The sequence below is a fragment of the Vipera berus genome (assembly GCF_964194415.1).
Source record: "Vipera berus genome assembly, chromosome: 1".
NCBI classification, from domain to species: Eukaryota; Metazoa; Chordata; class Lepidosauria; order Squamata; family Viperidae; genus Vipera; species Vipera berus.
This window is the reverse complement of record NC_138202.1, coordinates 97,683,889-97,696,075: the sequence shown is the minus strand read 5'-3', so window position 1 is coordinate 97,696,075 and position 12,187 is coordinate 97,683,889. Positions and strand designations below refer to the sequence as shown.

Sequence of the window (12,187 nt, the reverse complement as noted above, 5' to 3'; positions counted from 1 at the left end):
CTACAAATTTACTTTTTTGATACAAATTTTCATCATATTAAAATGAAACTAAAAACCAATGCCTCGAAAATGACAAATCTTAAATTTAAAATAACTTAATTAAGCCTCTTACAGTAAAAAATGTCCTTTCAAATTGACTTTCTACTGTAGAAGATAGACATGTTTAACTACTCTTAGTTACAAGTGGACCTGGTGTTAGATTTTTAGCAAAAAAAATGCTTTTATCTTTGAAGTGCTTTAGCTCTGAAATAAAAAAAAGGTAGCTTAATTTAATTGGTAGGAAATGGTATTGGGTTTTGTGTTGGGCAGCGATATAAAATTTCTAAATAAAGTTGTTACAAGATATATTATGCTTGTTGGACACTTGAAAGTGGTGATACTTTATATGTTAACGTATTATATTTTATTTTTCAGGTGGATGGATGACAGTCTAGTAAATGATATTACACCAAAATTAATTGGAGATAGACCCAATACCTACACATATACAAAAGCCTTAGCAGAATACATTGTACAGCAAGAAGGTACAAAATTAAATATTGTCATTGTGAGGCCATCAATTGTGGGTGCCAGCTGGAAGGAGCCTTTCCCTGTAAGTCAGTGTTTTTTCTTTATCAATATTTTGTAATTAGTATCTATTGTTGAACCTTGAGCTATCTTTATTGTTCAGACATTGGAAAGAGTTATGTGAAAAGTTGGATGTAGGCTGACCTGCCTGTGCTTTCTGCCTTAAATTTCTTTTGTGAAGGAAAAGCATGTGATTGTGTGGGTCTTTGCTGATCCAAAATACAAGAGGATATAGAAAACTGCTTTACATAATTTTGGACAATTGATTCTTCAAGGTCAACCTCATCTCTGTTAACTGGGAGTCTTCAGAAATTCACACTTGGGTTTTCTTTAATGTGTACTTGAGGAAACTAGGGATCAAACTTTGGTATTTCTACATGCAAAGCAAGTACCTAAATTATAGCTTCTCTCTAGTAAAGAATTCATATATCCAGCTACAAGAACCTATACTTCTCAATTATATTACAATAACAAGGATTGGTTAACATGTTACTAATAATTACATTGTTGAACAGGATATTTCAGAAATACTAGCATTATATTTTAAGCTACCGCTCCCACCATGTTGCAGTTGTTCCTTTGGAACACCTTGTTAAAAACAGCTCTTGAAAACATTCCTACTGCCTTGATATGTATGTGAAAGTAATTACAGAGCCTTTTGCATTCATAGCATATTAGTACTAATAGTATCAGCTTAAGGAGATACTAATTCAAATCCTTAAATTTTAGTATCTGCTCATTTTATCGTAATGAGAACTAAGCAGAATTATTTCCTTGTTCTAAGACCTATTTTTGCTGATAAAATTTGAAGTAATTCAAAATTTGACGACTCCTTTGATATATAATTCCTGTAATTTGTGCTTCTGAAGTGTCACAACTGTATTAAACTCACACAGATGAATATTTTTAAGCAGTGGATATATTGACTTGCAAGGTAAACCAGGATTCTTGATATTTCGGTTATACCCCGAATGTATCAGTTCTTGGAGCTTGCCTTGTTCCTGGTTAGTTCTTCCATTATAAGTAACTGAACTGGAAATAGTTCTATTAAAGAAGTTTTCAAGTTGTATTGAGGTATGGTTTATGTTACCATGAGTTATTGACTAGGTTTGTACAATATATTAAGCCAAAAAGTGATATATTTGTATATTGTTCAAACTCTGAATTCCAACTCTATCCTCAAACTGTGTTAATTCTTAGACTGAAAACATGAGAGAGGGTTGGGAGGGACAGATTAGGATTCCTATTTAAACAGAATGCTAAAAAAGACAATTTATGGTTTGTTGAGTTATTCATGCTAGCTTCAAGAACCAGGTTGGGGTAAAAGTTCATTTATAAGATCTTCCAAAATCCCAGTTTACCATTATGTCTGATCACAGATGTAATATATGAGGCTCTGGGGAGTAGAGGGAGAAGAAGATACCTATTGATAAAGCAGTCAGTGCAGCTTTCATGTCTAATAAGATTTTTTATCTGTTGGATCAAAAACTGCTCTATAAACATAGTTATGCTAAAAAAATCATTATTTCTTAAGCCATTTGAAAATGTATATGTTTATTTATTTAGCAAATTTTAATTGATTTTAATTTTGTATACTATGTATTTTAATTTCCCTGTAAACCGCCCTGAGTCCTACGGGAATAGGGCGGTATATAAATTTAAATAATAATAATAATAATAATAATAATAATAATAATAATAATAATAATAATAATAATAATAATAATAATAATAATAATAAAAATTATATAGCTGCCCCATTGCACAAACAGTGAGTGACTTTGGGCAGCATACAGCAATTAAAATAAAACAATATTTAAAAACAACTACCGTATTTTTCGGACCATAAGACGCACCTGACCATAAGACGCACCCAGTTTTTAGAGCAGGAAAACAAGAAAAAAAATATTCTGAACCAAATAGTACCGGTATACTAGGAAGGAAGGAGGGGAGAGAGAGAAGGAAGGAAGGAAGGAGGGAGGGAGGGAGGAAGGAAGGAAGAAAGAGAGAGATAGAAAGAAAGGAAAGAAAGAAAGAAAGAGAAAGAAAGAAAGAAAGAAGAAAGAAAGAAAGAAAGAAAGAAAGAAAGAAAGAAAGAAAGAAAGAAAGAAAGAAAGAAGGAAAGAGAAAGAAAGAAAGAAAGAAAGGTAGGTAGGTACCGGTAGTTTCTTTTCCCTGAATAGGTTTTCTAAGATGCCGAAGCAATTTCAAAAAATTAGCAGTATTATCTTGCAAATGGGAAATCACTTCCAATAAACTTCGCAGAGGAACCTGCAAGGACAACTCCTCACGGCTTTGCTGGGGCAAGTCGCCTATGAGGTTTAGTTTAGCAAAAACTATTTCTTTAGCAGCAAGGTAAAAGAAAGAAAATGTGCGCGCGCAGGGAGGGGGAGGCAGTCAGAAGGCATGGCAGGCATGTCCGTATTTCCTCCCCTGCCAACCAATCACAGGGTCGGGTGGAGAATTCCACGTCTTTATTCAATCACGTCTCTCCAATGGAGCTGATGGACTGCGTTGACTGAACGGGAGACAAGTGTTTTCGCTTACCTTCGGACCATAAGACACACCTCGTTTTTCCACCCACTTTTGGGAGGGGAAAAGTGCGTCTTATGGTCCGAAAAATACGGTACATGTTGGTATTCATAACTAACATTTGTCATTTCTTATCTACACATTTCTCTTCTAAAAAAGCACATTCTTTAACCATACGGAATGTTTCAGGTATGAATGTAATATAATATTAGATATTCAGACATTTGATTAAAAAAACTTAGTTCTATTAAAACACAATTTAATACAAAATATTTCATTGTTCATTATGTTATTTCTCAACAGGGATGGATTGATAACTTTAATGGACCCAGTGGCCTTTTTATAGCTGTAAGTAACAGTTAAATGAAGGTCTTTTTCCTCTTAAAAACTGAATTTATTTGAAATGGCTTTCTTAATGTGTATTTTTATTTTTTATTTTAAGGCAGGAAAAGGAATTCTTAGAACAATGCGAGCCTCAAATAATGCAGTTGCCGATCTTATTCCTGTAGATGTAGTCATCAATGCAACAATAGCTGCTGCTTGGTATTCAGGAGTTAATAGGTATAACAGGTGACAATTTTTTTATATAGGATAAGCAATAGTTTTATAATATTAAATTATAAGTTATATAATATTAAGTTTCCCAAAATATTGATGTTATTTGTGTTTGTTTTTACACCCATTAGGCTCCTTCAACTTATACACAGGTCTAGGCTTTAATAACAAGTGCAGTTCTGCCCAGTTCATCTGAGTTACTCACCACATCCACTATCCTTAGCCTGAAATTTATGATGCAAGGTTAGGGAGTGTATGATTTTTCATTGTTCTGAACATAAGTGACATGCTTGAGTTTTTGACAGCACTCTTTCTTTGAAGATATTTGCAAACCTTTATTTATTTGTTATTTATGAGATATATGGGCTGTCCCAGTCTGTTACAGCTCTAGAAAGCTTATAGAATACAGGTAGTTCTCAACTTACTCATTTAGCAACTGTTTGAAATTACCGTGGCACTGAAAAAAAGTGACTTATGATCAGTCCTTGTACTTAGCAAGCATTGCAGCATCTCCAGGGTCACATGATCAAACTTTAGGTGCTTGGCAGCCAGCATGCATCTATGATGTTTGCAGCATTCTGGAGTCATATGATCGTCATTTGTAAGCTTCCCAGCCAACTTCCAGCAAAGCAAAATCAATTGGGAAAGCCAGATTTGTTTAACGACCACATAATTTAATTAGCAACCACAGTGAATTGTTTAACAACTGTGGCAAAAAAGTAGGAAAATTGGTCATGTACCACTTAACAGCCACCTTGCTTAGCAATGGAAATTCTGGTCCCAATTGTGGCTGTAAATCAAAGTCTACCTGTGCATTAATAAAGACGCACTAAAAGAATTATATCGTCAAGAGACAATCTGGAAAAGAAACTGCAACAATCTAAAAGCCAAAAAATAAAATATTGACTGTGGTGTACAGCAGGGGTCCCCAACCTGTGGGCCGGAGCTCACTACCAGACTGGGCTTTTGGTTACAGGGTCATGTGAGTGGCTGGTCAGTGTGCATATGCACAGAACCCCACTTGCACAAATATCACCATGAGCGTAGTGGGAGTTTGCAGCCCAACTCATGCGAGCAATGGGTATTTGTACACGTGCATGCATTCACCCCACCACAAAACCATCTGTTTTTTCCCTCTTCCCCCCTTACTCTCGGCCGCCAACCCCAAAAGGTTGGGGAACTCTGGTGTACAGAACTTAAAATGCCAAAAGGCAGCAGGTAATGTCAAATGCTGGTACAAATATCAGCATTACGAATCATTTTTTCCAGAACATACTATATGTTAACTTGCTTTAGAGGATTTCAGCTGTTAACTTTAGCAAGACATGGCCTTACAATATCTGGCAACACTATTATCTGAATATATTGTCCCAGATTTAAGGATGGTACTACCTTCTAGATCCTGACTATTTCAAATAAAATGTGCATGTTTTGGTGACAGCAGAACAATCTGATTTCAGGGAAACCATGATTTACTTTAGTTCTGGCCAAATAAATACGGGCAGACTATTTTGTTTGTTTTGCACACCCTGGCCAAGTTCTTTTTTTAACATACACACAGCATTTTCTTTAATTGAAATGAAGGCAAGACGTTTTAAGTAGTCAGTGTCAATCCTGTAAAACTGGCAAAATTTGCAGCAAGTTGTGAGAATATGCTGACAAGTATGAGTTGAAAACCACAGCCTCCTTATAAGCCCTAAGTTTTTAAATTAAAAAACCCAGAGGCATGTATTTTCTGTAGTCCCCCCCCCCGCCGCCTTTTACCTTTCTAAAAAGATGGCTATGTATCAAAATTTCTATTCCGTCTTTCCTTGAGGATCCTAATCCCATTTAAATATTTTGTAAATATAGTGTTAACTGATTGTTTGGCGGCTGCTTTATATTTCTGTTGCTCTACTTTTTATAATTATTCAGCCAGTTTTCTGCTGTTCTGCTTCTCTTTGTTTTTGACTGTGCCTAAATTGTTTTATACTGATGATATAGAAAAAATATAATTTTATTTTTTCAGGCCAAGAAATATTATGGTATACAACTGTACGACGGGTGGCTCTAATCCCTTTCATTGGGGTGAAGTTGGTAGGCCTCTTTTATTTTCCCTCTCATAGTTCATTTTAAAAATAGCTTATATAGATAGCCATGATCAAGTCAGACTCAGTTGGAATTACTTTTTAAAATAGCAGTGATTCTCCTTAATTCTGCTATATTTTCCCTTTTATCGGGATACATCTGAAGGACTTTTTTGTTTTTTGCTCTTTCGCTGAATAGATGATCCATTTCTTTAAAAATGTACACAACTGAATCAGAGTTGTATTCTCATTAATTTGTTATGTGTATTTTAAACTATACTCAATAGAATAGAATACTTTAAGAGTGAAAAACTTCAATATTTGATCATTATTACATCAGTGTGGGTAAATCACATAGCTGCATCTTTAGTAGGAAATACAAGGTTACACAAGCTTTATTTGCCTGTGTACATACTGCAGTTTCAGAGGTGTAGTAAAAATAGCCTTAAAAAGTCTAGAAAACTAAGCAAATTTGCATATTGTATAAAAGTCATAGAACTTCATTTTTCTGATAGAAATGCACTGATACAGACCAATTTTTGGAACAGTGTTCATATATCTGTGGCTTTACTTAGCATTTGAATTATGATATATGGCTGTATAGCATTTCTGATTAGGACATATTACAAAACAATACTAAAAAACAAGAAATATGTTTTGAGACTGTATAATATTTGCTGATGTCCCTTACATATCAGGAAGCTGAGGAAAAAAAAGTCAAATTGTACTTCTGTCCCATTAGCTCATATGGTGCCACTGTATTATGCTGAAATTTATACTATCACTGACATCTAATTTCATCATCCAATATTTGAGATTTAGCCTACTGTTTTAGTTTCTAAACTTTTCAGATTCCATGTGGTATATTGATTTTGTATTTCCCAGAAGTCATTTGAAACTTAAGAAATTGTCTAATCTAGGCATTAGCCTAGAGGTAATCTCTCTCATTTACAGTTCTTCGGTTAGATTTTATGGGTGGATAAAGGAAAGCTTGTATTTTTTTCTATTGACTTATTTCTTTAGAAAAAAAAATTGGCTGACTTTACTAATAAAGGTTAAGGTAGAGAAAGCACCAGTTCAGATCCTTAAGAAAAGAATCTATTTTATGTAGTGAGTTTGTTAATATTTACTTGAATTTATTATACAGTATATCTTAATTTTGAAATGTTGCTTTAATGTAACATGCCTGGGTCTTGTATGATTATGTAAATTATAGGAAGTTAAGCCTATGAAACTCTGTTCTCATAAGTAAGAAAGAGAAAAAGGGAGAAAAATTAAAAAGTGATCCTTAGGTATGCAAACAAGTCCAATAAGAAAGTTTTGTAATTTTACAGTCTAATTGAATAAATTGCTTTCACTTTGTTAGTTAATGAAGTATGTGTAGGAAATAATGTGGTTTAAATCAATGGGAATAGTACTATCTGTTGTGATGTCCATCGAAGTCCAGTAAATTTACATGGTTATTATCAAAGCTGTTACACAACTTTTCTTTCTTAGAATACCATGTAATATCCACTTTCAAGAGGAATCCTCTCGAACAGGCCTTCAGACGGCCCAATGTAAATCTAACATCCAATCACCTTTTATATCATTACTGGATTGCTGTAAGCCATAAGGCCCCAGCATTCCTGTATGATATCTACCTCAGGATTACAGGAAGAAACCCAAGGTAATGGTGACTAGTTCTGCTTTGTGTTCCTCTGGTTTTTTACAACCCATGCTTAATACAATTAACACTTTTTTCCCTTTTCCGTAATTATGGTTGAATGGAATGTTAAATCCATAGAAGCGTTCGACTCCAAGTCTGCTGTTTTCCGGCAACAGTGAAAATGGGGTAGTATGGAGTAGTTAACCCATTGGGATCTCTAAGAGATGATTGGATTTACTTTTTGAACAAGAGCTACTCAGAACATTTTGACCCTTATTTTTCCTACAGAATGTTACCTAAATTTGATATTCAAGAGGAATCCTTTAGAACAAGCAATCAGGCGTCCCAATGTTAAATTCCAGTCTAACCCCTTTATTCATCATTATTGGACTACAGTCGGTCACATACTTCCTGCGTTCTTATACGATGTTGTTCTCAGGTTGACAGGTCAGAAACCGTGGTAAGAAAGAAAGGGCTAATTTCCTGCTAAAACTGATGGAAGCTTGGTGGCAGTTTAGATCAATGGCATGAGCTTTTTATCTTAGATTTACTAATGGAGGAACCAACAATAACAGTAAAAGAGCTGGAAGTTTTTTGGGGGGCTTAGTGACTGGTTGACATTTGCTTTATTAGAGTCTTTGGTCCATGTCATGCAGTTACTATGTTCTTCAAATCATCCTACTCTAGCACTGTTATTGAAAATTATAAGCTAAAATGAATGGGAAGGGAAAGGGGATAGAGATACTAAAACTATGGTACACATGTTTTTTTTTTAAATGGATTGTTTAGATAATTTAGGACATATTTTATATCACCATCATTTGGCTTATAATTCTTTTGGCTTAGGAGTTTTTTTAAGTGGGCGAAATGTATATTTTTACTGCTCAAATCTACATATTTTTTCTCTATCTTAACATTTAAAAATGGCAACTTTTTCAAGCTTTCTTTTGCAGAATTGCTGCTCATACTGCACAGCCTCCACCCCCAAAAGTGAAGGAACAGAAGATGTGTTGTTACATTATTTCAGTAGTTTAGTATTTGGAGAGGAGAAGGAAACTATATATCTATATCTATAAATATAAGTACACATACACACATACAAAGGCAAAGATTGTAGTTATGTGTGTGTGTGTGTGTATGTGTATGTGTATATATATGAGAAAATAACTATGACTTTGGAAACTCATTATTTCTCTTACAGCATTAACATCCTGTTCCAAGAGATAGAAATAATTTTAGCAGACACAGCTCTTACTTTTTTTTCATAACAATTTAGGCAATAGCTTTCATTTGCACCTTGATATAGGCAGCAAGCAAAGGCAGTTGAATGAGTCTAATATTTCCCATGTCCATACACAGCAACTTTATTCTTCAGAAAAAATTTCCCATAAAGGATACTGATAACCTGTTAGTATCATTGTTGTCATTTTAGTAGTCTTCTCTACATTCCTAGAAGAAAGTTCTCGAGAAGAGAACATTTTTTCCATTCCTAGAAGCTCTTCTCTTTCTTCCTCTCCCCTCAGAAACACTACTCTCTCTTTCCTTCCCCCCAGCCATCGTGTAATGCAACTTTCAGATATAACTCACATTTTAATGTACTGTATTTGAACTTTGTAAAACATGCTTTAGTAGGTTACATCACCTGAATGACTTTGTTTTGGTTTGGAATCTAAGCAGGGGTTAGGCCTGATTACTTCTTTAATAGAAGACCACCAGGAAATGGCAGGAGCTGTAGGTAGTTGAAAAACAATATGCCAAAAGAATATGCCTGAAAAACTACTTCCATAGTGTTAACACGAAAAATACATGGATTTGCTCATATTAAGTTGAGGTCATTTTTAGATCCTTGACTTTTATCATGGGAAAGGTGGATTTGGGATTAAAATATTTTTTAAAAAGTTTCCTACCAGCGAAGCTTGTATTTCCTAAACATGTTTGCATACTAACTGGTTGATATATCTGTTAAAAACATACCACCGTGAATTGATAATTTATCCCACAAACTCTGCACACTCTGCCTGCTACAAGAAAATTAGATTACTTAATAAATAGATAACTTTTAGGAAATAGAACAAGATTATACCCACATAGATAAGATGTGTATTTTGAACATTAGATTGTTATGAATTGAGATAAAGGAAACTTTGGTTACCTAAAACCTGGAAATTATATCAAATGTTAAATTTGAATATTGATGGGAAGTTAAAAATTGGGAAAAACTAATAACAGGACTTTGATTGAGTGTAAAAGTAATTAAGATATGTATAAGCTAAAAGTTTATTGATAAATTTAATAATGATGTTTTTATTTAGTTGATATAATAAGAACTCTATTAGCTTAAATATGAGATAGTAGATATTAAGGGGAAAAGAGAGGAAATACTTGAGGTTGTAGTTTGAGATTTGTACTAAAAGATTTTGTATGTTGCTGAACTATTGATTAACCCAGCCACCACGTTGCTTAAATACTTAAATGTAAAATTGGAAAATTAATAAAAAAATATTTTAAAAAAGAAAATTAAATTCCTATTTAATGATGAACACATATACTTATAAAATGGTTTGTTTCTGGTCTTGTTTACACTGGAATCCTATCAAAGAAAGGAAACGTGGTTCATTGTATAAATTAGGTAGTATCTGTCTTTCAGAATGTCTTCTAATATAGAATTATTTTTAGTGAGCTGAGATGTAATGATTTTCTATGAGATAAAAAGTTTTTATTTTAAAATTTTAACACATTTTGGAACTGAGAACAATGGAATCAGAAAACTGAATCACCATCTCTCCAGAACATTATGATCATATAGCATCATTGGTGACCAAATGGCAGTCCTCATATCTGTATTTGTACATTTTAGGAGGAATGAGAAATGGTTTAATAAAACAGTCTGATCTGTAATAATAACAATCTACGTCAGGTAGAATATGTACACCCAAGTTAGTTCATAAGCTTCGACCATTATTTAAACTTTAATATCAAAGTATGTTTTAAATAGGCCATTAATGGGAAAAAGCACTTCCTTTGAGATTGTGTTTTAACGTATAATTTAGAGATCCAAGAAGGAGACAATTTCTGCTTCTATTATTTATGAAAGATGCTGAATTAGTTTATCTTAACATTTATCAGAGTAAAATAAAAGGCCGGAGAAACATTACGAATATATTTTTAGTTGCCTGCTAAATGGGATAAAAGCGATCTGGTACTCCCAATGTTACTCAATTATAATTATAATTCTCAGCATTCCAGAAAATATTTGGAATTTTAGCTCAGCAATATCTGTAATAGGCTGTTGCCTGACTGCCCCTCTTAAGAAATCAACAAATTTATGATCACAATACCTTAATAACTTCCCTGTCCTGTTTAGGAAAGCTATGTTTGTGGCTTTTGATTAAATTTAGTTCAAGTACTTGCTTAATTGTGCATATTGTGTAATTTTTTTAAAAAATTCCATTTATATCCCGCCCTTCTCCGAAGACTCAGGGCGGCTTACAAGCTTAGCAGTAGCCTTCATTCTATGTATATGCCTGCTTATTAGGGCTTTCACACACACCCCAAGCGGCATTATTACAAAGTCAGCTTATTGCCCCCAACAATCTGGGTCCTCATTTTACCTACCTCGGAAGGATGGAAGGCTGAGTCAACCTTTTGTCAAGCGTTGGGACATTTCACATGGTACATTTTCATTTCTTTGCTGGCAAAGAAATCCAGTGTAATTTTCTATAATGAAAATTGGGACTAGATTATTTTTTAGTCTAGCAGTCGTTTCTTCTGGCAACTTTCAGGCTTTTGGCTATTTGAGGTTTTATTGTTGACAAAGTTGTATATGAGACAAAATGAGGTTTTGCATGTTACAATATGATTTTTTTAAAAATAAAACAAATTGAGCATAGAAATGTAGGGTATAGAAAAATCAAAGGCCAGATCCATAATTAAACTTGCAATACAATTTGTCTGCAGTATCAAATAACTTTATGTTGTTATGCTATCTAATAGTAGAAAGGAGGGGATTGTAAACAAGAAGTATAATCCATTAAAATTGATCTTGTTCTGTGTTGATCATAAACAACACGTAGAAGCTTCCCTTTAGCAAAAATCTTCCAGATGTCAAATAGCATTAGAAAAGGTTATTTTATTTACATAATTTCTGTGTTACCTTTTAATCAGACATAGTATTTAGCAATTAATAATAATAAAATAGGAAACAGTGTAACACAATAAAAAACTGAAAACAAAAATAGAATGCAGCAGTAAAAATATGAACAAACCCATAGGAAAAATACACTACTTTAATGTATTATATTAATAGAGAGCTCCTTGCCAAAGTAAGGAGTTTCAGAGTTTAGAAGCATCCACCAACAATTTTCTTCTGTTATTCTCCCAACAACTCTGAGGATCAAAGTAAAAATAATTCTCAATTATTTTAAATCCTAAGCATCTCAAAGAGAGAAAGTATTTTGTTCCAAATAACCTGATTCCAAATAATATACTGTAGGGTTTGTAAGTTATTGTCAGTGGCTTCAGGAATAACATGCTATTATAATTAGTCCTAATCTATAGCCTAGGTCAGGGGTCAGCAACCTGAAACAGTGAAAGAGCCACTCAGAACCGGTTCCCTCACAAAAGAAAAAAACTGGGAGCTGCAAAGGACGCGCATGCGCAAAACAACAGGCGATTGCCCGCTCCTTGGGGCTCACTGCTGCCATGAGAGCGGACACAGGGATTTGTTTCTGCGGGGGAGGTGAAGGCTGACGGAGATGTGGCAGACCTCCCGTGTCTCTCGCCACCGCCTCCACCACTAATGTCGTTGGCTTCCGCTAAA

General features: G+C 34.1%; 1 protein-coding gene across 4 annotated transcripts in view; it reads left to right on the top strand.

Annotated features, from left to right (window-relative positions):
* FAR1 (fatty acyl-CoA reductase 1) overlaps positions 1–12,187 on the top strand; it is a 49,589-nt gene that overhangs the window by 28,248 nt on the left and 9,154 nt on the right. For 3 of the 4 annotated variants that reach the window (XM_081339461.1, XM_081339462.1, XM_081339459.1), the window contains exons 5-9: positions 415–592; positions 3,403–3,447; positions 3,542–3,669; positions 5,663–5,730; positions 7,218–7,389. In XM_081339461.1, coding sequence (XP_081195587.1) covers positions 415–592; positions 3,403–3,447; positions 3,542–3,669; positions 5,663–5,730; positions 7,218–7,389 — 591 coding nt within the window. The remainder of the gene's footprint in view (positions 1–414; positions 593–3,402; positions 3,448–3,541; positions 3,670–5,662; positions 5,731–7,217; positions 7,390–12,187) is intronic. The other variant, XM_081339460.1, reaches the window with a different exon arrangement.